Source organism: Argopecten irradians, chromosome 10, assembly GCF_041381155.1.
Source record: "Argopecten irradians isolate NY chromosome 10, Ai_NY, whole genome shotgun sequence".
NCBI classification, from domain to species: Eukaryota; Metazoa; Mollusca; class Bivalvia; order Pectinida; family Pectinidae; genus Argopecten; species Argopecten irradians.
Genome location: NC_091143.1, coordinates 24,613,371 through 24,640,809, shown reverse-complemented (window position 1 = coordinate 24,640,809; position 27,439 = coordinate 24,613,371). Strand labels below are relative to the sequence as shown.

The 27,439-nt window shown below is 34.8% G+C and overlaps 2 protein-coding genes across 2 annotated transcripts in view; both read right to left on the bottom strand.

Moving 5' to 3' along the window:
- The window catches only part of LOC138333464 (potassium voltage-gated channel protein Shaw-like), a 36,139-nt gene extending 22,357 nt beyond the window's left edge, over positions 1–13,782 (bottom strand). Inside the window, exons 1-2 of the mRNA XM_069281849.1 lie at positions 13,216–13,782; positions 7,478–7,913 (exon numbers count right to left, since the gene is read on the bottom strand). Of these exons, the coding sequence (XP_069137950.1) occupies positions 7,478–7,771 (294 nt within the window). The 5' untranslated portion in view covers positions 7,772–7,913; positions 13,216–13,782. The remainder of the gene's footprint in view (positions 1–7,477; positions 7,914–13,215) is intronic.
- Positions 13,783–21,997: 8,215 nt separating this feature from the next.
- LOC138332620 (uncharacterized) lies at positions 21,998–25,480 on the bottom strand. The gene is made up of 3 exons (XM_069280621.1): positions 25,414–25,480; positions 22,841–23,994; positions 21,998–22,207 (listed from the first exon to the last, which is right to left on the bottom strand). The coding sequence occupies exons 1-3, from the start codon at positions 25,478–25,480 to the stop codon at positions 21,998–22,000; spliced, it is 1,431 nt and encodes a 476-aa protein (XP_069136722.1).
- Positions 25,481–27,439: the final 1,959 nt, after the last annotated feature.

Here is a 27,439-nt window from a genome sequence, read left to right as displayed (position 1 = left end):
TATGAGCATCTCACCTCTCTGCTACCCTAACCCCATCCCTCTGTCTTCATATGAAATATTCTCAGTTCTGCTATTCTTTTGTTCAAATATTATAATAGTTTAGTTGTATTTCTGCATAGGATATGGTTTATTTAAGTTTTAAACTTGTTTCCAAATCCTATTTTTTCTTGTTTATACTTTTGACGCTTATTTTGTTATTTATTGTATAGGAAAAAGACATAAAATGTTTATGTTAATATTCCTTATGATTGAACTGGGGGACAAAACATCCGTCAAAAATTTAATACTTAAATTGTATGACAAAATCTTCGTCAATATATTTAATGACTAGGTTTCGCCACTACCCATATCATTCAAATTAAATCAGTAAAATTTGAGGACAAACTTAATACCTAGATAATATTAAGGTGTGCGGTTGATTTTCACATTAATTTGTATCATATTTCTCATATGATCCGTTAATGTATACGCACATTTTGATAATGATTTGTATGGAAATTCCAATATCTCTTCTTTACATAACCATACGACAGATATGACTTACAATCATGCCTTTTGCAGCAGCTATTTATCACAAACGAATGATAACAAGATCTGCACTAAATCGAACCTCCCCTACATGCTGACAGACCCAGTGTACTCTAAATACATTTTACCATTGATCAGAACGATTGACGAGAACAAACAAGAACCATTACATCGGGGATTAGTTTCCGTGCTTTTCAAAGCTATCGCACACCTGACTGGTATTCCAATAGAGCCGGCACGTAGTGCACGGTTCACTTCATTACGGGGGTATCAACATCAATAGCCCAATAAACTATTCACATATGGAATATGTACTATATAAAGATTCATTGATTTAATGTTAAAAAATTGTAGATTGAGTAATATAAATATATATGTAGGCGTGGCAGCTGTCTGGTCAGGTGTAATGTGAGTACCAATGTCACTTATAACTAGCGTGATTCGATTTTCATGTCATAGAAATGTAACTATGTAGCAGTTTTCCGTCAATATAATGTTAAAGCTATATACAGTAAGAGTATCAAGTTTTGTATAAACAGATGTAACAGACATGAAACTGAAATATCAATTTAACAATTGATATGTAATTTCATCACATAATTTCCCCGATATCCGGTGATTTCGTCCATGTAATATTTTTGCGTATGCCACTAGTGTAATATGACCTGGAGCGATTTTCATCGGCTGGAAATTCATGTGACGCCAGACAGAAACAATAAAAAGACGTCAGGAAAAATGACGTGACGTCACGATTACGAAGACGTTAGGACAAAATGGCGGTCGGAATACATTTTGACGTGAAATTCTTTCTTATGCTAGGTTTACACTATGTTCCCGGCAGCCACGGCAGCCCCGTTTCAGATCACCGTGGACAAAACGTGGTGACCGCGAGACAACGTGAGACAACGCAGAAGGACGTGATAGACAAACGTGAGCGGTCGTGATTACCGTGGATGCCGTGCCAGATTTTTAAAACTGTCAAAAAATTTGCCACGGCAGTCACGGTACAGATGGTGAACGCCACAGGACGTAATAAAACGGCATTGACGTAACAAAACGTAACAGCGCGTACGAGGCCGTAACAAAACTTCCAGACGGTCCGTGGTGGAACGGGCAGCAAGCACGTTCCCGGGAATCTCACGGTGATTTCAAGTTTTGTGACGTTCTGTTGCGTTTTTTCCACGTTTTACCAAAGTTGATGCAGATTGGCTGCACGTTTTGTGCCGTTTTGTCAAGGTTTGTCAAGGTTTTGACGGCAAGCCAAGGTGGATGATAACCGTTTCGATACGTTCTGTCAAGGCACATCACGGCTTGTAGCGATTGAAAGCCCGACGTGATACGGCGTGTTACGTCTTATTACGGTCTTACGTTGTAACCAATACCTGATGAAGTATCATTGCCTGGCCTGGTGCATTTTGCTACTTTTTGGAATTATTTGTTTTAATAGATAGAAATAGTCATTATCAAACACATTTAAACCATCAAATTATACGAAACCTATTATTGTAAAAGGCAGATTAAGTGATAACAATTACAGAAAAAAAAATGCGTAGAAACACTTGGCTATAATAATTATATATTTCTTTTAACACATTTTGTAACTAAACGTGTTTGAAATGACATTTTCGGCAATAAATATTGTTTCATTTGCTCCAAAAAAGCCCCGTAATCAAGCTTTCATCCTTAGTAAGCCTTGGCGGACCGTGAAAAACGTATCGGAGCTTGATCAAAACGTGTAAAACGTAGCAGACCTCATCAGATCGTAACAGGCCTAGAGAGAACGTAGTGGTATCCTTGATAGACCGTGCTAAAGCCGTAGTGTACCTTTAACCTCCGGGAACAGCACTTCCCTTATATCCACGGTCCACAACGTAATCCGTTAAAAGACCGTGGCAAAACTTCACAAGACCTAGCTCAACTTGAATACAGAGACAAAAAGTAGCCCAAAATTCCACGGCGCACCACGTTTCGGGAAAACGGGGCTACCGTGGTCGCCGGGAACATTTTGACGTGAAATTCTTTCTTATGTAGGTTTTCGTAGTTATATGATAAAAGTATCTTAAATTTGTGTTTCATTTCATATGAGATTTTATGAAACTCGTTTCAAAGTTTTAATTTTTGCTCGCAAAGGCCCGCAAAAAAAACACCAAAAACACAAAAAAAACTTCTTAGACTCGTTCATAAAATCTCACATAAACTAAACACTCATGTAAGATCTTACATGTATTAAATTTAGTATAAAAAATGACACAGATAAACAGTTGTAACTTGAAGTAAGTATACTATAATCAGAAGTATAACAGGTATAGGACTTTAGTTTCATTTAGTATAATTAACATAAACAGGACTATAACGAATAAATCAGTCATAGTATTCAGGAAATCGTCACGCATACGGATTTTTCTTTTTATCATCATGTAATATTAATTTTTTAAATTACATTTTTTTGCAGTGAAATGTAAGGTTTTACGGTGAATGTTAATGCGATATACTTCACTCCAGTGAAAATCGCTTTTGACCAATCGCAGCATTGACAGTGAAAATATCATTTTGATTGTTATGTTATTAGTTTATGCACAAAAATGACGTCATTTTTTGTGTAAAAATATGACGTTTGTTCACAAAACTGACGAAATAAACGTAATAATCGCAAGGGCAAATAAAATGTAAAATGCAAAGGCGGACTAACATTTGGCGGAAATAATAGTGATGGTCTTCTGTAAATGGAAGCGAAAAAAACAAATGTAATAAATAGAGTATTCATATTTCATCTCGTGAATATCAGTATTCATATTTCATCTCGTGAGGTTGAAACTTCTACATTTTTATCAAAGTTTCTACCTCACGAGATGAAATATAACTGGTATTCATCAAGAAACAGAATATCCTCTAATTATTTTCGACGAAATAGAAAAAGTATTGAATTCCATGCTTTTAGTGACTCAGTGTTCAAATTTTGCAAGGCCTTTCTCTTGGGATGGTATTCAATGTATATTGATAACAAATTCTGAAATATGTGTTCCGAAATTATTAGATTTTTTTGTTAATATACAATTATTTCATTTTAGCTTTTAAGGTCCCTAGCGTTAACAACCGTTTTAGGAGATATTTAAATAAACTTAATCTGGTTATATAGATATAACATTGACAACACATCAGAATTTAACTGTGAGAACCAGGCCTGGCAGGTATTTTTAACAAAATGGATTTCAAATAATCGTTTACTGTTTATTTCAAACCTTTATATATAATTACGTAGTATGACATTGGCAGACTGGAAGAAAATAATAACAATGTGAAAAGGGATGAATTACTTTAAACATAAAACGTTGCAAATAACGCCTGGTAGATATTGTAAATATATAAAATGAATTACAGTTACATTACCGTATAGTCATACTGTATAACCAGATTAAATAGCCAGTGTGTCTCTGGAATTAATGTTACATTATGCTGTATGGTAGTAACACTACGGGACTCAATAGGCCAGTTCCTTTGTCCGTGGGAAAGGAAGTGATTGATATTGGAAACCAATTAGGATTCTCCTACGCTACGTTATACAAGTGTTGTTAATGATATAAAAACTCTTTGGTGTTACATTTAAAAAAAGGACAAAGCGAAATAATGGCACTAGTTCCCAAACTAATACGGTACCATATTATGTACTACTGATTTACTAAATGCTGATCTTTCGAAGTATAGAAGTAATTAATGAAATTCTACTCTTTGGTGTTTAATCCCGAATATTAAAGCGGCTTATATTTACGTTGACAGACCAAATTACTATTTTAATTAATTTTAATTTTATTAATTTTTAAATTGTAAACATGGAAAACTATTTTAAAAGATACTATTTCATTGATCAAATCTTAACACTTTTCTATTGCGCAATAATTTACATATAATGGAAAATGTGTCAAATCTTTGGGCAATGTCCAGTAAAATATTTTACTTTCATACCAAGTTTTATTATTTTATTTTTAATTTTGAGTTGGTGTATGACATGAGAAATCTTTTGAAACTATCACTTGACTACCAGAAAAGGAATTCACTGAAAAATATCCTACGATCAGATTTTGATTATAATTTTAAAGGAACTTTTTTATATATAGTGTATTGATGTCTGTTTTACAAATTAGCGATATAATGCTTATATACCTTACACAAATCCTGCCCAAAGTAAGAAAATTCTTTGACTAATCATCAAAAACAGTAACCTTTTTATTAAGCATGTTCGTGAATTCTCATTTTTCCTAAATTGATTTTTCTTTTCAATCGATTAATTAAACGATTTCCAATAAATTAATATCCAATGGGTCAACATGTGTACTTATAGCCTTATACACTAATTAATTAATTTACTCATTCATTAAATTCATGTGCTCTACTTTTTCCTATAAACATGCCCCAGCTTAATTGGATAAACTGAGTATTATATGTGATCAGGTTACATTCCCCTAGAGTACTCCTATAACCATAGTGTCAACGGTTATAAATTCTGCCATAACTTTACACAGGGATCAGATATTCAGAGTGATCATTTCAGACCGAGGTACCTTGCATACGATTGGATGTCGTCTAACAATTATTTGAAATTCATTACGATGTGAACTGCGATAAGAGCTAGAGAAAGTGTCGTGTAAATTGTGATGGCGACATATGTGATAAATAGGTGATATGGATGATAGTATTAGTACTAGGATGATAAGTCTGGTGCTGTTTAGGAGGGCTTGGAAAGTACAATGCTAATAAGTTTAAAGTCTCCTAAACACCTAGGTGGTTAGATTCTGCACACATTCATGTGCGCCAGGCTGGTGTGAATCCCCAGCATATAGTCAGGGGCGTAGGAAGCGGGGTGGGGGGGGTGGGGGTGGGGGGGGTGAGGGGTATGGGGGGTGGGGGTGGGGGGGGTGGGGGGCAATTGCCCCCCCCCCCGTTCCGTAGGACGGGGGGGGGGGGCAAACGTAATTTTTAGCCCCCCCCCCCCCCATTTTGCCGAGTGAAATGTTCTAAAAATGCATATTTGAAAGAAAAAAGAGTCCTCCTGTACATATTTGCACTTCATTTTAAAATTTTCCGCTGCGCGGCGCGTTTCCTAAAACGTTCAAGCACGTAATGCTCAAACCTTTAATAATAAAAATTCAATATACTCGAACTACACTAAAAATGTCCACCAATGAATTATACTATTTCAAAAAATGTTTCTTAAAAAAAGAAAAATTACTTAATTTGTTTCTATATCTTCAATTCATTATTATTTTGAGTTACACAACAATGTGCCGATGGTGTGAATCCGGTATGTTCAGATCGAGCTGGGTTACAAAATGGTATGACGAAACTCACAAGTATCATTTCTTAATGCGGTTTACTTTAAATCGAAAAATTACCGTGAAAAGCTTTAAAATCATCAAAATACATTGAAAAACTCATCTCAGCCATTCCAAATCGTAATTTTTTTCTCGGGGGAGACCCTCGGACACCCCCCCCCCCCCCCCCCAACAAATTCTCTCGCGCTTTCGGCGCTTGCAAATTCATCAAAATACATCGTAAAACTCATCTGATCCATTATAAATCGCATTTTTTTTTCCGGGGGAGAACACAAGACCCCTCCAAACAACAAAATCTCACACCTTTAAAATTCATCAAAAAAACTCATCTCAGCCATTTCTAAATCTTAAATCCCCTCCCCCTCCAACACCAAAATCTCGCTTCTTCGGCGCTCCCAAATTCAACAAAATGCATCGTAAAATTCATCTCAGCTATTCTAAATCGTAATTTTTATTCCGGGGGAGAACACAAGACCCCACCCAAACAACAAAATCTCACACCTTCAAAAATTCATCAAAAAAAAACTCCCCAAAACACCAAAATCTCGCAAATTCAACAAAATGCATCGTAAAATTAATCTCAGCCATTCTAAAAGCGTTATGTTTTTCCCGGGGGAGACCCCCCCGGTCCCCCAAACACCAAAATCTCGCGCCAGCGAATCTCTCAAAATCAACAAAATGCATCGTAAAAACTTATCTCTGCCATTCTAAATCGTACATATTTTTCCCGGGGAGACCTCCCGTCCCCCGAACACCAAAATCTCGCGCCTTCGGCGCTCGCAAAATCATCAAAATGCATCACAATCATTTTAAATCGTAATATTTTTTTCCAGTGAACACCCCGGAACCCCCAAAGTCGCACGCTTATTTGCGTATTCATTAATTTCCTGTTAGCGACGCCACTGTCTATAGATGTGTATAAGGATTATATGTAATGATATATGAAAAAAGTATATCAAGTATCTCCTGTGGGTTCGGGGTGCGCGAGGAGGGAGGGGGTTACGAAATATTGAGCACCTTTGCCCCCCCCCCCCCCCCCCCCCCCATTACGTTTCATCTTCCTACGCCACTGATAGTTAACTTGAAGGTAGTAGTTTAACAGCTTGTAATCAAATCAATGGAAGATACTCAAAGTGTAATATGAAAGTGACTGGCTGTCGACACTAAAACTAAATCTTATGGAAAGTTCAAAAATATGAACGGGTACATCGCACAACCTAACTGATACCTTACCTGTGTTCGGACATGCAACTAGAAACAAAGCCTCAGAGGGCAACATGTAATTACTAAGAACGTACCTCACAGACAGCATGTAACTAAGAATGCATTACCCAGAAAACAAGAATGTACAAAAATTCCTCAGCATATAATTGGCAACATGTAATTTTAAAAGAACTAAACTGCCTGTCAACATGTAACTGAGAGATCACCAGGAAAAGCATGTAATTAAGAACTTACTTCTAAGACAGCATGTAACTTAAAGCTTTACTGCCTGTCATCAGGTAACTAATAACTTTCCTTTCAGAAGATTCGCCCCTCGAACAACATGTAACTTATAATTTAACCCCGGACAATATGTAACAAAGAGCTTACACTCAGGAAAACATGCTAAACCAACTCACCCCTCGGACGATGTTCCCACAAATGTTCTGGTCGACGTGTAATTCCTCTGTCCGGTAGTAGTGCAGAATCGAAATAAAGGCCCCTGCATGCCGATCGAAGAAGAATTCGTCCCTTTCCTTATCCCAGGATTCGTCTGCCTCCTGAAGGTGGGCTAACAAGGCTAGTCTTGTCCCCGGAATTCGTTCTAAAGTGGACACCCAGGATTCGAAAATCTCTCCACCGATATTCAACTTGACTCTTTTGTCAGATTTCTTGCTTTTTGAAGTTTCTCTGTCTCGTTTTATAAACTCCATGGTCGTTGAGATGTATGGTTAAAACATCATGTGTACATCACTGATTACCCAACACTTGGTCTAATAATCACATACTCACGACATCACATTTTCAAATATGAAGGATAGCGATCACATCTTCAAGAACAAATGCAATCTGCACCTGAAACAAAAATGTCCATATAGATTAATGAAGAGATTGTAACGAAGCATTGACGAATGAGACATTATATTGACATCAAATCCATCCACGTAACTACTTGTACCATAAAATTGTTTCAATCCCCGAATACTATTGCATATATTCCCAAACTGTGAAAATGTTTTATAAGGCTATTAATTGTTGAATAAAATCATAACATCAATGCCTTTATTAAGCTATGTCAATAGGCAGAAACATTGTTAAATAATGTTTATCTTCATAAAGCTTAATGCATGACCAGAATGTCTGTAAAACACTGAAATGGGGACAAACTACCTTGTAGTTCATATATATGATATTGTATTGGAATATTAGTTGATAAAGCAGAGAACTCACAACTTATCGTATAAAAACAAATCTTCACTATTGAAGCATTAAAACAAGCGTCATAGTAAAAATTCATATCGCAAAACTTTAAGTAACAAGTATATCCAAAATTTTAAAAATGTTAATATATAATATCCGAAACTATAAAACTATAGTACAGCATTGACCATTATATACTTATGTATTAGTAAATTCTTTATTTCAATGTAATATATGTTTAAAATTAAGAAAATATAATACGCTTTTTCAACATTTAATTATTTTTCAAAATATTAATATGTGATATCCAAATGATAGCTATGTATTGTGCGGAATTGACTATTGTATACTTCTATACTGATTAATAAGTTCCATAGATTTATAAATATAATTTACCTTTAACAAGTTTGGTAAACATGTTAAAATTTACAGAGTTTACATGTAGCATGTATGTTTGAAATTAAGAAATGTCGTATGCCTTTTCAACATTATTTTTTAACAAACGTATGCAATGCATTAATACCTAGATACAGTAGTTATATCCAATACATATTCAATATATTTAATTTTAAAGCAGTAACTCAGCATCTTTTATTTAAATGTATATCAATTTTGACCTTTCTTATTATATATTTTCTTATTCACTAAAAAACTCCAATCATTCATCAAAAGGTACGCACTGTATTTAACAATTTCACTGGTGTATTCCAAAATTGTGTTATTAATGTCTTATGTGTTATTTCTTATATCTTACATACACAAAAAGATCAAAAAGACCCTGAGTCAATACAATAGCAGAACAAACATAATCAATATATAACATAATAAGTTAAATTAATTTACCTGATTCTTATACCATTTGTTTCTTTAACCATAGTTTCAAAAGATGCCAAGCCAAAGGTATATAGAGACAACTTAGGACTTGGTGAACATTTTCCAGTTACATCCAGATATCAAAGATATTAAGAGATGCATGTCCACCCTCGTAATATATTTCTATAAAAATGATTTAGTCATTTTGATCTCGCCATTTGATAACACTGGATTGAATCAACATTTATGCGGGTTTTCACGTCTTGACACCTTCATAAAAAACTGTGATCCTACTATATAATCAACTAATTAAACCTGTGTTCGGTTTCACACATTTAAACGTCTTAATCAAGTAAATCTGTCTATAATTCCAAACGCCCAATCAGCATAATCCAGGATTATGGTAATATTGTACAATGAAGTTAAAACACATTACTCCATTAAAACGTTTCCGGTTATACCTCTTATCTAATAAATCCAGGAATTATCCAATGAAGTAACGCTGAGTTCGGTTTTACGCTCCTAAGCAGGACTATCTCTCAGTGTGACAGTACTGGACTTCATTCTACCTGCGTTTTACACGGTGAAATAACCCTAATGGAACAATCGAGAGATAATTGATATGATATAATAGTTCCACAATGGTGAAGTCGATACAATAGTTAGCTTATTGAGCCTTAATGTTGTTTTGACAACCAAAAGAGCGAGCATTACATGATGGCACCGAAGTGTCAGCCACTGTACCAAATACACCGTGACTGCTGATCAATTATTTATGCCTTCGTTTGACAAATTCAAGTGTTCGTGTACATTTCATACCGACCTGTTCATTTCATCCATTAACTGATGAAATGGATATCACCGAGTCGGTATAATAATCGAATATCTCGTATTCATTGTTTGTATTGTCAGTGATTCCAAGTTCACCGACGGCATAAAAACTGACCTATAAACGACTTGTAATAAGGTTTCATGCAATCGATTGATCTGCTTTTCACTGGATACTTCAATTTCATAAGAGTTTGTTTTCAATCTTCTTTCAGCAATAGAGAGCGTATTTGATATATATAATGGTTTTCAAACAGAGATCCAATCAACCAGAACGTATATAACAGGACTGTACCTTAAAGGCCCATTACCTTTCCAAAACGGCTTTTGATTTTTTAAATGGGAATGTAAAACGAGATCGATAATTTTGTAGAGTCACAAAAGTTATTATTTATCGTCAATACTACATTTATCATCATCTTCTGAACAATTTAATTAAAATAAATAAAATGTTAATCTTTATAACGCGGATCGTCTTATGTTTCCCGCCGTCGTCCTAAATACCGCGCGATAGTTGACTATCACTGCGCCAGACGTCAAAACAGCGAATTGACTCTCCACTGCTTTCATATATTACACAGCAAATCTTGCATATGTTAGGTGTTCGGAAAGGCAGTGGGCCTTTAAATATAGTTTGATCAGAGAATAGCACAATTAGGCTATCCTTTAAGGATTGACTTGATGTATTTTTATGCTATGATATATAACACAGAATTCTAAATGTACTCTATAAAATAAATTCAAGGTAATCCATATAATTTATTTTTTACCTGTAACTCTTACTTTTATTGATGGACTCTTTTCTCTTTGAAATCATTACTCTGCCTACCAATCAACCAATCAAATGCGGCGTTATAAATGGATTCGTCATTTTTACGCTATGCGTTGATAACATAGTTTTGAGCCAATGCAAATGCTTGTTGCAAACAAGATAAAATCATGGTGTTTATTCACTGTATCATTGTCATATAGTTCTATATTTAATGGCGTTTGTTCTGTGTATCCCGTCAGAATATGTCTGTAAGTAGTTGTAATGTTTTAAGCATTAAACTATCTTCCTTATCTATGGTCTAATAGATGCTCTTTATAATGCGCGTTAGCGCATTATGAGATGATTGTGTGCAAAGCTCTGGCATCTATATAAACCATAGTTGCCAGAGTAAGATAGTTTAATGGTTATATACATTATCAATTAATTTTAGGGTCTCTGTATTAAGATTGTTTAAGCTAGACCAGGAAAACCGTTTATCAACGATGGTTTAATCCACAGGATAGAACAGCATTAGTGATGTCATAATGGTCACGTTTTGGGTGTCAGTTATACCGTCATATACTTCACTTTGCCTTGTTTAGTTTATATAGTAGAAGTGACAAGTAAATGTAATTATCTCATTATAAATGGAGCCGATACCTGCTCCACAGGTTCTTAAATTATAGAAAACATATTGTCAACCCGTCAATGGGGGCGTATGTTCTACACAGAAATATATCGATTTTATTCGGGTATTTTTGTATCTGTATCATATTTCCCTGATCAATATTTTTCTATATTAGTTTGAAAATCAGTCAAAAATAGAACTGTTGTGGATATTCATTATAAGTCATTTGTGTGTGAAACGACTATCTCATTGTTTATTCTGTTCTGGATCATAATATGTGAATAGGTGTTGGTGTTTTTTTATAAATTGAGGGTAGCTCATTCTATCCTCGGTATGTTTATTAATAATCGATAACAATTTATTGATTTTTACTATTTATGCTTTTCAATGTTGATTTAACAGCATGATAACCGTGGCTTTGACCTATTATACACAGAAAATCATTCGATATACAAAATGTATAAACGATACAAACTTGTGTAGTTTTAATGCGGAATAAGTTGTAAATTACTTAATTACATTAATTGGTTAATTAAAATGTAGGTTGTAATTCACATATCAAGGCACATGCATATAATATCAGAATAATGTGCCCCATACCTTGAAACAATCATGCATATAAACATGGCGTGTGTATCCCCAATAATGTTTCTTACAAAATACCATGATTTTAATACATTCAAGAAATTTGATTTAAAACGTATTTTGAAGCCAGCACCCCTCTTCTGAGAACACGCACTACCTTTTTGGCCTTTTCTGACGGTTTCAGACGTCCAAGCGGTGCAAGAGCGATTAAAACCTAATCTTTCTTAGTACATATAATAGTAAAAATATCATTACTATTTAGATTTCTGTTTCTAACAGTTTTCGTTTCTGCCATAGTTCTATTGATTTTGGTAAAACTTGTGATTTCATCGGCATGTTTGTATGGCTTATTTGTTTTAACATGTAATAATATTTACACAGGGCCCCAGCTCACAGTAACAATCACATTAGAGAAATTCTTAACGCTACAATGGCTATCTCAAAATCTAATTGATTTCAGGCCTCAAACGCTAGTTTGTCATTACTCAGGTGAATGTGGACACGTGCCATTATGTTATATAGAAAAATAGAATAAAAATTTCTAATATATTGTTATCATTATTGACACAGTTAAGTATCTACATACGTCGATGGTTTTCTTATCTTTTCTTGATGACATATTACTAACAGTTTTTATTTTTATACATTTTTTTCTGTTAATGAACTATATTCGCTTCCACATTGTGCTAACAAACCTTGTATGGAACAAGGGACGTTCTCTCTCAGATATTTATTTTCCAACATCTCCGAATTCTGTTGAATTGTATTTTTGTTTAATGTGTTTTGTTGTATTTTGTTTTTAAACTTCAATAAATGTAAAAATGTAACGTAATATTTTGTTTCAAAAATTACCTATAACTGCTTTATCACAAATTTGTTCTATATATATTAAGTCGATATTTACCGTGCTAGAATCTAAATTCATTTATCTTACAATGCTCCATGTGTGACGACAAACATAGTATAGTAGTCAGGAAATGCAATTATATGTGCTATATTTAAGCAAACACAAAACACTATTAACATATGTTAAGTATGTTTCATTTTTATGCAGATATATTACGTTGTGTTATCGATATCAATCAGAAATTAGCTTCGGAGTACAATCATTATTAAAACTATTGATATGTGAATGAATCTCCATATTGTGATATTCCGTCTTCGTATATTACAGTGATACCTCCGTTGCGGAAACGTAATCATTGTGACGTCATTATTTTTGAACGAAATTTGCGGCGTTTGCTCTGAAAAGTATTACGTTACGCTCGCAAACATATGACGTAACAAACAATGCCTACCCACAAGGGCTGATAATTCTGTAATATGTAAATGCAGAATTCTATTCAACTCACCTTTTAAGGATTACGATGTCGAGAATGGTATTCCAATAAATTTTGAAGTCGAAAATCAAATGTGTATGTGAAGGTAAAGTCTCGTTCTAGGTTTAAACATCGCGAACACATTCAGTTTTATTAAGGTAAACTGAAGAAGGCGAGGAATCTAGAAATGGTTCTTTTGACGTACATCCTTTCTCCGATATTCTGGTTCCAGTACGTCTTTCGAACTCTGGAAATATGGTATGTTGTTTCTTTAATCAGACATTAAACTGTCCACTTTTCTAGGCGACACTTTTCTCCGAGAAAATAACGGTAGGTCCTACTTGATTATAATAGGACGTCCTTTTTAAAGAGGACAACACTGTCTTGGTTAACTAATGACTCTCCTACCTTGCTGATTTTGGAACGTCATATTGCAGTAGAATAGTATTGTTGTATACAGGTAAATTGTCGTCGCTATAATAGGATGTGTTATTTCAGGTGGAACATTGTCCTATCCAGGTGGTAATAATAGAGGTGATATTCCAGGTAGAAAATGCTATCCCAGCCAAGTAAACCACGTGTGAGCACCCTGCAGCTACATGTCCTGCTCGGAGACTGAGAGAACTAGTCAATTCTTCTGCCGTTAGATGTAATCAATTAAAGCGACGGTCGTTATTCAATGTACTGATGCTGAAGCCTGGCACAGCGAGGGACAGGCCTGGTCCAATACATAATGTTTTATTGTTGACAGTGGCACAAATTATGTAATGTTAATTGATCATTTTTTATTGATCCTTCGGAAGTGTGTCTGTGTAAAATATGAAATCATTATAATGTGGGATAAAAGAAGCCAAAACAGTATTAAATGGGAAACATTAATGTTGGAATCGATATCGGTAATTTTAAAATGTTATTATGAAATGTCTACAAAAGAGAAAAACCTCAAGTAGTTTACCTTGCATAACCGTATCCGTCTTTGCATATTACAGAGTTACCTCCCTTCCGGGTAGGTATTGATTGTGACGTCATTATTTTCTGAGTGAACTTCCAATCTCTGAACTTCACGTCTCTGAACAATCTCTCCTAGGATGCATTGCGGTCGCCACAATTTCAATGAATGTGGGTAGACTGGATTACCTACCTTAGTACCAATTCTCTCCGTTAGGCATCGCTCCTATTGTATTTTCGGAGCGAAACCTAGCGTTGAGTATAAAAACTACGACAGGCAATCCAGTCAATGAATGTGGGGACCGCAATGAACCATGAGAGAGATTGGTCTCTGAAAAGTATGACGTTTCGTTCGCAAACACGTGACGTCACAATCAACATCTACCCGTAAAGGCAAATAAATCTGTAATATGCAGACACATAATACATGTCAAGAAAGCACCAACTCAACTTTGGTAATAATCCAAGTTGTAAAATAATACCCATCCATGCATTGGTCAGTTCCCGTATATTAAGAACTCAGCCACAAAGGAAGAATGCATCTGACAAAACGGTACAAAAACATTGAATGTCAAATATGGCAATCAAACACTGTCACAGTAACAGTCAACAGGGTTGTGATAAGTAAATGTAAAATGTTCATTGCAAATGTACTATTTTACAAAAAAGTCTTTTTTTTTAGATTTTGATCCAATTTACAATCTGATAAAATAAAAATTTGATATCCATCATAGCAGTAATGATAAAAAAAAATATTCAACTATTTTAACAATTTCATGTTTATAGCAGGTTTTTAGTTATTTTAAAATTGTGTCTTCTACCCATTGCATGACTGTTAAAGGCGACTAAATCTGGGACCTCTTTTCTATATAGCTCAACATAATAATAATAATAATGGATTTGTGTCTCATGCTAAACTAAAAATCAAACACTATAAATACATCCTCAGGAACGCTTTCCTTCAATTTTCAAAGAAATCCACTTTCACATTCTACATTAAATGTGCTTACATCGGTTTTTGTTATCCTCTACAGTAATCTTACTTTTTGTTTGTTATATAATACTTGTAAACTCTTTGTCTTCTTCTTACTTCCAAATCAGTCTAAATCTTCCAACCATGGCCAATATATCAAGGCACGTATTGTATGTATATATATAAGTTCCACAATCCCATATAACCGATATCATTAATTAAAGATCGATCAAAACCAAGTACATCACCCAAATGGACATGTGAGAAAATAGCACTGAACCCAATTTAACCGTTCAATAAAATCTCAATAGGGTTTTCATGCTATATGTTTCATATGTAAACAGTGGCCTAGACACAATCAATGCCTTCCGTACAGAGATTTATTGGAATAAAACAATAATCTGTTGACATTGTTACTAGTGAAGTGGCCAGGTTACCATATCAGGCATGCTCAAATACACCTACAAAGTAAAATAGAATTTGGACTACTCTGAAAGTATTTTTGACATTAACAGTGCATGTAGTTATCAATAATTGGACGTGTATACGTTGTGTTCTATCAAATGTGTATTGTTCCACCTCAGTGAAAGATAAGGATATTGTTTTTCATTGTTGGATAAATACTGTATAATTTCATTCAATAAATCATCTTTATGGGGATATTTTTTCTTCGTCCGTTTTAGGATTCATGAAGCCTTCCTTCATCAAACTTGTTGTTGATGGGTTTGTTTTAACGTGGCTTCCTACATTATGCTCTGGTGCAAGTTTCTGTTTATAAGTCAAAAGAGTTTAATTAGGACGGCATATTTATGCTGTCATTCATTGATGTAATATTATGTAACAGTTGAAAGATGGAACTTTCATCAGTCAGACATATCATTTCTATATTAGCAACCTAAAATAGCGACTATCTGTGTGCCAATAGAGCAGAACAAATGGAACATAAACCAAAGACTTCTTAGATCGGATAGAAATCTACGATATCCCTTCATCAATAAAGCAGGTAGTGGCCTAATTATTTACAAACATCTTGCTAAAGATGATATAGACATTTATCTGGTGGCTTCACAACTCACGGTATTTGAATTTTTTTCACGGCAGTGCCTCGTCGGGTTTTCACTTCAATTCTATCAGGTAGGCTCCCCCCTTCCCTTCGGCTAGGTTTAATCTATATTGAACATTTATCATGTCGTAACTCTGGTGTATTTGGCATACAAGAACATTTCCCTCACAGTATACCTTAAGTGGTATTAGATATTTTTGACCATTTAGCTGTTACCATTTTCCCTCTTGGTAAATATTACCCGATGATAAACTTAGGCGGTGTCAGACCTTGATGCACAGCTATCCGTTACGAGGGTTGACATGGAGTGAAGAGAAACCAAATGATGAATTTATTATTTCCACATTACCATCGGTCTCCGAGGAGATATTGTTGACTATCAGTACCAAAGCAGAGTAGATATGTAAATGATTCAGTGTCTGGATCGATAATCTCCCTTGACAACGCTATCTATTGATTGGATAACGACAAATGTCATGTCACCTTTCGTTTTAAATACACAATGATATTACATTATATTATTATATCCTATTTTAATTATCGTGCATTAGTTAAATGTCATGAGGATATTGTTGTACAAATAGCTGTACAGTTATTTATGTTAATGTTACTATCATAACCAGTTCGTATTACATCGAAATCACGTAGACCACTATTGACTTCAGAAATTGCTGTTTTTATTGCTTTCCATAAAGTGTTGTTTTGTAGAAATCCGTGGTTTAATTTGATAATTGCATTCATTGGAAAATGTTATCGAAAGAAGTATTTTTCCACGATATTTTATCGAAATTAAAATAAGATTTGGCAGTACATACATCTTTCTTATAACCCCCCCCCCCCCCCCCCCCAAAAAAAAAAAAAAAAAAAATTTTACCGGAGTATAAAATGCAAGGACAAAGACTAGCATTCATGTTAGAAATTTCCATAATCTAAAAGACAAAATTCTTGACAATGTAATAATATTGATCATAGAACAATATTACTCAACTAAATGTAAATACCCGCAGCTATAAATCAAAGTTTAACGAGAGAGACTCTTCCATTGAAATCACAAAAAGGTGACTATGTACACAAAGGCTGATCCTACATTCCGTGAAAAGACAATTTTCAAATGCCTGATCTAGTGATAACAGTCTGCTGCGCACGTTTCAAAAAGGTGCTTGAAACCGGTGAAGTATGAAAAGTATGCAAGTTTGCTATGCATATGGCCATGCGTGTTAGAATTACATAAGTAGGTCAATAGGAAGATTTATTATATAATCCACCTAATATCCTGTGATTTCCAGTCATATCCGGTGACGTCATGACAGAAACAAATGACGTCAGGAAAAATGACGGGACAAAATAGGTGCCTCCAATGGACTTATGAAATACATGTAGACGTGAAATTCTTCGAAATGTAGGTTGTTGTAGTTGGGTTCTCGCCAAGGCTCGCAAAAATAGAAAAGAAAAAAAAAATTCTTATACTCGTTTCATAAAATCTGATATGAAAGGAACATCCATATAGTCCTATTTATATTTTTAATGGATTTTATCATTTAGTTTTTATGATCAGAAAATAATAATCTTTCTGAAAATGCGTAATCATTCGCATGCTGTGTTACCTACATTGTAGTTCAAAAACAACAGCTATACGAACGCTCGTCACTTGAATGTATAGCTTAACTTAACGATTGGTCTTGTGGAACGTGTGGTCCATACTTTGGTATAGTCTGGCAACCTATCCTAACATATAATAACATAATGCCAAACAATTTAAATGTTACGTATAACATATAAGCCTTTTGTTCACGTATTTTCCAATATAGTTCGATCAAAACGACATGTTTCGTTCTTCAGGTGGTCAGATGTCTGGTGGTGCTATTGGACTTCTCTAGAGTACACAGGAGCAGTTTCGATTTCATCCCATGGATAAAATTAATGCAATTGTAACCCAGATGATAAACTATTTATCAACGTGCACCGTAAAATGATATAACATCAATAAGGTCTTTGACATCGCATCAGAAATAGCACAATAGATAAATCGATATAGTGTTGATTTCGAACAGCCTTGATCATAATCATACATCCGATTTATACAACATAAATTCTAACAATAACTCAAACACAATGACTGACAATTACATCGGGAATATTACATTAAAATTCTAGTGACCTTCTGTAGCTAGATCCGTTTTGTTATTCAATAATATCATCATTTAGTCGCAACACATTAAAATTTTAATGCATCAAGATCAGCTGAACTTGTGTTCCATATAACACTTTGTAGAACTGCTTTGTATTGGATTTTTTTTATCTCCTTCACTCGTTGTTTTCCTAGAACTCATCAATTTTCTGAATAAACTCATTATTCACGGTGGTACAGTGTTTACCTCATCCGTTACTAGAAAACAGTGGCTGTTCGGCACAGGAAGTCAACATTAAAGAACTGAATACAACTGCGATGATACTGTGATACCACTGTGAGCATTGAACCTGGTCTAGAACCTACAAATCGAATCCTCACAGTTCAATCATCCTCGCCATAGGAATCTCATCAAATATTGCTATATATGTTTACCCGCTTTTTATACAGACAGTAAGTCCTTTGTTCTCTTTGAAATGAAGGACACATTGATAGACTTTATGTTCTCTTTGGTAGCCGGGTGCTAATGCCTATACAAGTCAGACAATCGATATCCTCTGATTATTTCAGAGAAATTTCAAACTAGAATTATTGACGAATCGTGATGGATGGTACAAAAGACACGATATATACTTGTGTCTTTGAGATATCAGATCGCACCATCACTCTACAACTATATTGGTCTGATGTGAATAAGATGGCATAACTTACTAACTCGCATATACATCAAAGTTTAAAATCATACAGAATGTGCACAAAATCAATATTTTTTTTGTATGTAGAAAATTGATCATTTGAATTATTTTCACTACTTTAATCAATTTCGTCAGACGTTAGTGTTATTGCACCTACATTTAAAGGGACATGAACCTAAATAAACCATGTAAATTTGAGTAAAATACATATTTAAGACGTGTCAGATACCTTACTAAGTAATATATTACAGGTATTGTGTAAATGTGTCAAATAAAATAATTATAATGGAAATTCCATCTTCCTGTATTTTGAGCCGGCCCGGTCGAATTTTGTAACGATAGTATAGAAGTGTTGAACTTTAGTGACCTCCCACAATGCACTGCACAAATATAAACAAAATGGTGGGTCAAAAACGTGGGTGAAGCGAACACAAACGAATTCTGATAGAAAACAGTGTACATTTACGTCAAGAGTCAGTTACGTACGCGATTTGAAAAGTAGGTAAATATAAATGGATCGCTGAAATGCAAGAGACGGGAGCAACTCCCCACTTTATACTTGCGTAATGTACATATGTGCAATAAGTCAGGAACCTCACTTCGCGGTGCCCTGTCGAATAAAAAGTCTCGTTTGACTTTTGACTTATCATTCTTACGCTATATATAAATCGTTTAATAACAAATATAGCTTAAACTTCATTTGTCAACCATCGTAAATTAGAAAATAATCTTAAAATGTGGAAAACAAATATTCCGTGTCATGTTAGCAAGTTTGTTAATTGTTCATTATAACCTTGCTTTCGGCCAGCTTTCGTTTTGTGTTCCAAAAATAGAATATGTCGGTCTATTTTTATCATTTTTGACGTAGGTATTCCCCATGTTTTCCTGTCGTTTTAGATAACCAATCATTGTGATAAAATATTCAATAAACATCTGAAAACCATATCTAAGCATACAGAACAACTTATTTAAGGTTCATGTCCCTTTAACAGTACCCTGACCTATATAGCTTTAATATTTTTATATACCTGTGTTATTATTTAATGTTTAGTAAAAAAATGTGATATTCGTTTCCATGATAATTAACAAGGGGAATAATGACTAGAATACTGAGCATTCGCTACACAAACAAGTAACATTGATTTGTAAACGATGATGATGTGTCTATAGAACAACTAACATTGTAGATAATAGAACACATTACATCCTATTTACATGTCATTAGTATGAGGCAGGGAGGACAATGACCCCGCTGTATGTTAGTGACGACAAATAAACACCTTGTCCAGGTACGTAATTGGTATTTGAATGACTACAGCGAATGTACATATAACGACTTTATGTTCCAATAGACTGTATTTTTTCACGTTTGAATTCACGGATTTATCTCATCTCTTAGGGTTCTGTGTGGTACTGTAAAACATTCAACAAAAAACTCTACGGTTTAAATTCAATTCAATTCAATTCAATTCAATTCAACTTCATTGCCCCTTACATTCTTACAAAATGGATCGATAGCAAAAATGCATGTACATAACACACAGTAGATCAAAACAACAACTTAAACATTTATCAAGCCAGCTTTCCTCAGTTCAAATGTCTTTTTAACACTTTTAACTACTTGTTCTCACTGTAGAGCTAACGGAACACTTAAAAATAACGTGGGTTTCATCCCCAATTTCATTAAAAAAATTGCATAACCGCAGAGGAGGGGGATCTTTTTTACCCTGTCCACCTCGATTCTAAACTGTGGTTGTTAATTCGCAGTTTTGCGAGCAATTATCTTAGTTCAAAATCCTTAATAGAAACATATGTTTCTTCCTTGTAGTTTTGTTTAAATTTACTTTACGCAAAAAATTATTGTTTTTATCTTACTTATTTATAAAACGGCATTGACATTTTCAAAGTATAAAGATAGATAACTCTTTCACAATTTTCGGAGGAGTAATTGCTGAGCGAAGGTCAAATTAGTTGTGAGGTATGGATTTAACACTACCATGTTGTGTAACTCTAATTAAAAGCCTAACCAAAAACCTGAGTTAAAACTGTATTATCTAAGTAGTTTTAGTACTAACTTTAATGACAGATGTATTTATTGATGAGTAAGTGTTACATTTCCGCACAAACGAACAATAAAATAAATTAGATTTTAAATGTTAATGCTCGCTTCGCAAGCGGCTATTGATATACGGATACTTATCATGATATAGTCATTGAACTGAAACAATCCATTCGTGTTCATTGGTGCATGAAGTTGTAAAATGAATACAAATCACATCTATTTACCATAAAATGCATGTCGAGCGCAATACAAGATTCAGAAGAGAGATATGCGACCTTTCTTACCAAAATTGATTTACAATTTATTTGAAAATGATCATGTAAATTACTGCAAATGTTTTCATTTGTATTTTCCCAAATATTACATGATCTTTAATTTACACACTTTATATTTTGTATTTAGTATTGACTGCCACTTTGTGATTTCTGTTATAATTTACTGACACTTTGGAAATTTTGTGTTTAAAAGTGACAGACACATTGCATGTTATGTATTATAAATGATGGCACTTTTGTTGTCGGCCTGAAATATACAAATTTTCACCTCAATTTCATATATAATTAAACGTCCTTTGCTCCATATGTCGTGCATTTCTTTAAGGTTCAATTATTTAAAATTAACAAACAAACAAAACTTACTAAAAGAAATACTGATAAATGTATGTGCATTGTGTATTAATAAGCGTCAATCTTATTAGAAAAATATATCGTGTCTGAAGGAAATTTTGTCGGACAAGACGCGTATCAAACATTGTGTGAGAAAACACAATTCATACTTTAACTCCTATTTGCTTCCCAATAACCGTACAACCGAAAAAAGACTTATACTCCATCGTATCCTCTATTGGTTCCGTCAACTATTGAGTAGCTAGGTGTTAGCTGTTGTCCTTGGTCTTTTTTGGGGGAAGCCAAGTCATCCACCATCTTTGTTTTGTTTTTGCTTTTTATTAGTTAAATGTCCCATTAACAGCCAGGTCATGTAAGGACGTGCCAGGTTTGTTGGTGGAGGAAAGCCGGAGTACCAGGAGAATAACCAGCGACCAGCGGTCAGAACCTGACAACTGACCCACATTGGATTCGAACCTGAATCCCAGAGGTGGAGGGTTTGTGGTAATATGTGGGGACATCTTAACCACTCGGCCACCGCAGCTCATCATCTACACAACACCAAAGACAGTGTTGATAGAATAGAAGCCCATCATGTGAACTCTGATAAGAAATGCGTATCTTTCGACGTAAGTATCGTCAAAGGAGAGTGGTATGTTATAGTTTATTTTGCAATTTATTTTGTCACCGGGGACTAGTGTCATAACATCATGTAAACTATATCAGTCCATCCTGAGTTTTATTGCTTGTATGTAAAATTTTAGCCCTGGGAAACTTTTTATCTTAGCATGTATACCTCATCATGCATATTACATCAAACCAAATTATAGGGAATATTTCCCAGTAACTGCCAGCAGTTATTTTGATGTTGATCGCCAACATTTATAAAAAATAAAGCAAACTTAAACCGAGCTTTAACATTTATTTTCAAAATGACAATAAAGGGATTTGCATTACAATGAGAACGGATGTCCATCATCACCGGGCGTCTACAGTAGATTGATTTCTCTTGTTTAATAGGATCCTGTAATTCAAAAGATTATATCACAATTAATGGAATATGTGTCCTAGGTCGCTTTCAATATAAAAAGTACATAATAACTCTCTATGATATGAATAACTGTATTTTCTTTATACCGGGATGTTTATCACATAATGTAGAAACTGATAGGGTTCTTACCTACTTTTGATTTGCGTCTGACATTAATGAAGGACATTCCTCCTCTGCGCATTCCTCCCATAGCTCCTCCTCCCATCATTCCTCCACCCATAGCTCCGCCTCCCATAGCTGCTCCTCCCGTCATTCCTCCTCCCATAGCTGCTCCTCCCATCATTCCTCCACCCATAGCTCCTCCCATAGTACCACCCATTGCCCCACCTCCAATAGCTCCTCCTCCCATCATTCCTCCTCCCATGCCCCCACTGGTCATTCCACCCATAGCTCCTCCCATAGCTCCTCCCATAGCTCCTCCCATAGCTCCTCCCATAGCTCCTCTTACCATGCCCCCACTGGTCATCCCGCCCATAGTCCCGCCTCCCATCATTCCTCCACCCATAGCTCCTCCCATAGCTCCGCCTCCCATTATTCCTCCTCCCATGCCCCCACTGGCCATTCCTCCCATAGCTGCTCCTCCCATCGCTCCGCCTCCCATAGCTCCGCCTCCCATCATTCCTCCCCCCATGCCCCCACTGGCCATTCCTCCCATAGCTGCTCCTCCCATCGCTCCTCCTCCCATAGCCCCGCCTCCCATAGCTCCTCCTCCCATCATTCCTCCTCCCATGCCCCCACTGGTCATTCCTCCCATAGCTGCTCCTCCCATCGCTCCTCCTCCCATAGCCCCGCCTCCCATAGCTCCTCCTCCCATCATTCCTCCTCCCATGCCCCCACTGGCCATTCCTCCCATAGCTGCTCCTCCCATCGCTCCGCCTCCCATAGCTCCTCCCATAGCTGCTCCTCCCATCATTCCCCCGCCCATTGCTCCACCTCCCATCATTCCTCCTCCAATTCCATATGTTGGTATTCCCCCAGTTGAGCGATAGAATGTCCAGCTGCTTCCCGGTATCATGGTACACATTCCGGCAGATATTCCGCTACCTATCCCGGAAAATGGGATTGCAGTACTGCTTATCATGCCAAAGTCATCACCACCAGTAATTCCACTTCCGCCTGCCATCATTCCATCAGTAGCCATTCCACTACCACCGGATATCATTCCGCTACCAGAAATCCCACCGCTGGTAATGATACCAGTACCGGAAGAGGCAGGGATCATTGCGCCACCGGATGCTCCTGATGATGCCCCGGATAAGATACTAGTCATTCCTGGCGAACCTGTGCCTAAAACAGAAACATTTATGATATTTACAATAGGCAATGGCGGTGAACATTGACCTTAACAGAAAACAAGTAAGAGTTGATATTTGCAATAGTCGTCGTTAGCAACCTTTGACCCTAGTAAGCGAAGATATTTAAAATTGTCATTGCTGATGAATAAAACAGAAAACAAATGTGTTATTTATAATAATTATGCATTAAAAGGTCAGCGTCATCCTCGATAATCCTGTAATGAATATTACGGCAGTGAAAGAAACCACTGAAATATTGAGGATGGGGCTGCGTAGATTTATTTAAAATTACTACGAAGGTAAACGTTGGTTATTTATTTGATATGAGACTCTTTTTCCTCCATTGGTATGTGTTTTGGAAGAACCGTTTGACTGAATGTCACCAGTTCATAGAAGAAAATAACTGTGCATTGTGAATAGTAAAATAATAAATGTCGAAATATGTCAAATTTGGGAGGGATTTGTTCATAGATATATATACCAACATTTTGAAATTTAGATTGCTCTTGTCCATTTTACTATAATTTAATTGTATGTGTTACGCTCATTTATATTGGTTAGTTCTTTGAGGTTAGTTTTCCATAAACCGAAAGAATTGTACGTCACGTATTGTGACGTCATACGTACAAAACTTTTTCGCGGGGAATTTTAAAAGCGGCACAATCATTGGCCAAATTGAATTATCGGAAAAGATATCAATGCGCCACAACTCGGTTTGTTTTATGGGAAAAGTAAGTAAAATTACTGATATTTATGCCTAATTAGTACCAGATTGAGTTATCTGAATTAAATTATAAGCATTATTCTCAATATCTTTTGGGGTTATAAAGTCATTGACACAAAAAAACAGACGGACATTCTTTTTCAAGACGTTTCGCGTCTATGAAGAATGTCCTTCCGTTTTTTGTCTATGACTTCATAATCCCAAAAGATAAGATATTGAGAGTAATGCTTAACTAATTCATAATTTCTGCGATAAATTACATGGTGAATTTGTCTTATTTTTTCTAAACTTCAAATATTAGACACTACTATTATTATTCATATTTTCAAACTCTTCGATAAATAATAAGATAGTTTATCTTTTTTTTTCAGAGCGTCAAATATTAGACATATTATTTTCATTATTATTATTTATATTTCCAAATTTTTCGATAAATTACCGAATCGTTTATATGTGTCAATGTTTGATAATTATAAGCTTATTTTCCCCTTCAGATGATAATTCCTTTACTTTCTACATGTATACAATTGATGTACAAAATTGACTTACCAATTTTACTGATAAAATACATACATGTAAAATTAACTATAGCTTTTTTATACATATGATGTGTATAAAATATAGTTTTGACCTACTTGTTACCATGACAACATATTTACAATATGTATAGATATAATTAGTACTCACCTCTGGCAAGGTCAACACATACTGCTGCATAGTAGAAGAGTACAACTAGTACCGAATGGCACCCCATTATCTAAAATTAGATAAATAAATAAATCATTTTTGTTATGAAAATAGCATTACCAGTAAAAATTTTATAAAATGCGATAATGACATCCTGATTACGGACGCTAATATAAGTGGAAAATATTTTCCGATTTAAGCATGAATCCCGACAAAGACAATGTCTGTGAAAATCAGCTGTACACATGACACCACTATACTTAAAACAATGAATGTACTGGTTACACATCAGTTTATAATAAATAACAGCAATGACATTACCATGGAAATAAGCAATTCATTTTCTAAAAAAATAAACACAATGGGATTCGAAGACAGAATACGATCTAATCACAGTTGGATTTTAAACATATGGGACAATTAGATGAATTAGGATTAACATATCTCTGGAATGGTACGATAATGGATGATAAAGTTTCTTATAAAATTATTGAGAATAGATCGTGCGATGTTTATATACAAGAACGAGTAAAATCCATTAATAATGCACATAAGAAGACTATTGCACGTTCAATGTTAAGTTCACATAATTTAAATATGGAAAAAAGTGAGATTTTGGAATCGTCAGGGAATTCAAAGGTTGTGTGAGGTATGTAATGCTAATGATATTGAAGATACTTTGATGTAAGAAAAAATATTTCAAATCATATTATTACAGAAGCCCTGGTGTGTTTAAGTTGGTACTTTAATTATCAACCGAGAATATAGGGGAATTCAACAGAAGAATGCATAGATTCTGCTTTAAAGCGACGAGATAATTTAATTTTGAATTTAAGATAATTAATATTAACATTTGCAAGATTTTAAACATGCATTATGAAACAATTGATTTTATGTCTGGTAAAATGGTTTAAATACATAATTAATAATATAATGTACCTGGTTTTTTATGCAAAATGTAGTTATATTTTTGTCTAGCACTAACTACTTTGTTATTGTATATGTTTATGTCAAATCTCCATAGTGATAAAACAAGGAAATAAGATAATCTGAATCTGAATACACAGTTAATTGAATAGGATCATCTACAAAACACTATTTCAAACATCGATGGGTCTTTCTATAAAGATATCGTAATGGTAACGAAGCTTACTATAATTAAACAATAATCATACGTAGTACTAAATTAATACTATACAAAAGTTTGCTTTAGTTATTACTTATTAAGGTAGCATTTAAATACCTTACCTAGCTCTCCGATAGACGTCCCGACAATGGTGACAACTCATTGAAAAAGAAAAGATTATTTATATGAACAAACAAGGAAGACATTTTCACAAACGTAATTTCATGCTGTATCGAAAGCATAAAACATCTATAAACATGCATAGATTCTGTTTTTCCTTCACCTTTCTGCCTACCAGACATGTTGACCCCGACTGAAACATATAATTAACTGAGCATAACTTTTAATATGGACAATTAATCCTTATCTATTTCATATGATTCATCGCATTTTAGTCGTTTTTGTTTCAGTCTAGAGACATGCAGTATACACGTGTAACTGTAAGCTCATATAAAAAGTGGCATTCTGCTACAAGCGATTCAATATATAAGTTCGTGCTGTACTTTTTACGTCCTTAATTGTCTTTTCAACATCAAGGGTTAAATGATAAGCAGATGTGTGGATACGCATTACATACAAGTCATTTAAGCTGGTGACAGACAGTGTGGTCTGATGAATAGCTAAAACCTGATTTCCTAGAAATATGTTTTTTTATGATGATCAGTTTCTTTTAGATAGTGGAATATCTTAAACAGCAGATTAATGTATGCATGTTTTTGAAGGTAACCATTGCAACTAGAGCGGCCATAGTAAACAACTGTCATTAAAGCTAAGTTGAGATATATATATTTTAAAAATCAATAACGTAACATCAAACACTCTATGTTTTATTACGCCAAACGTATAGTAAAGAGACACAAACATCCATCACAGTCATTATTTGTTTTATTTATGGATTTT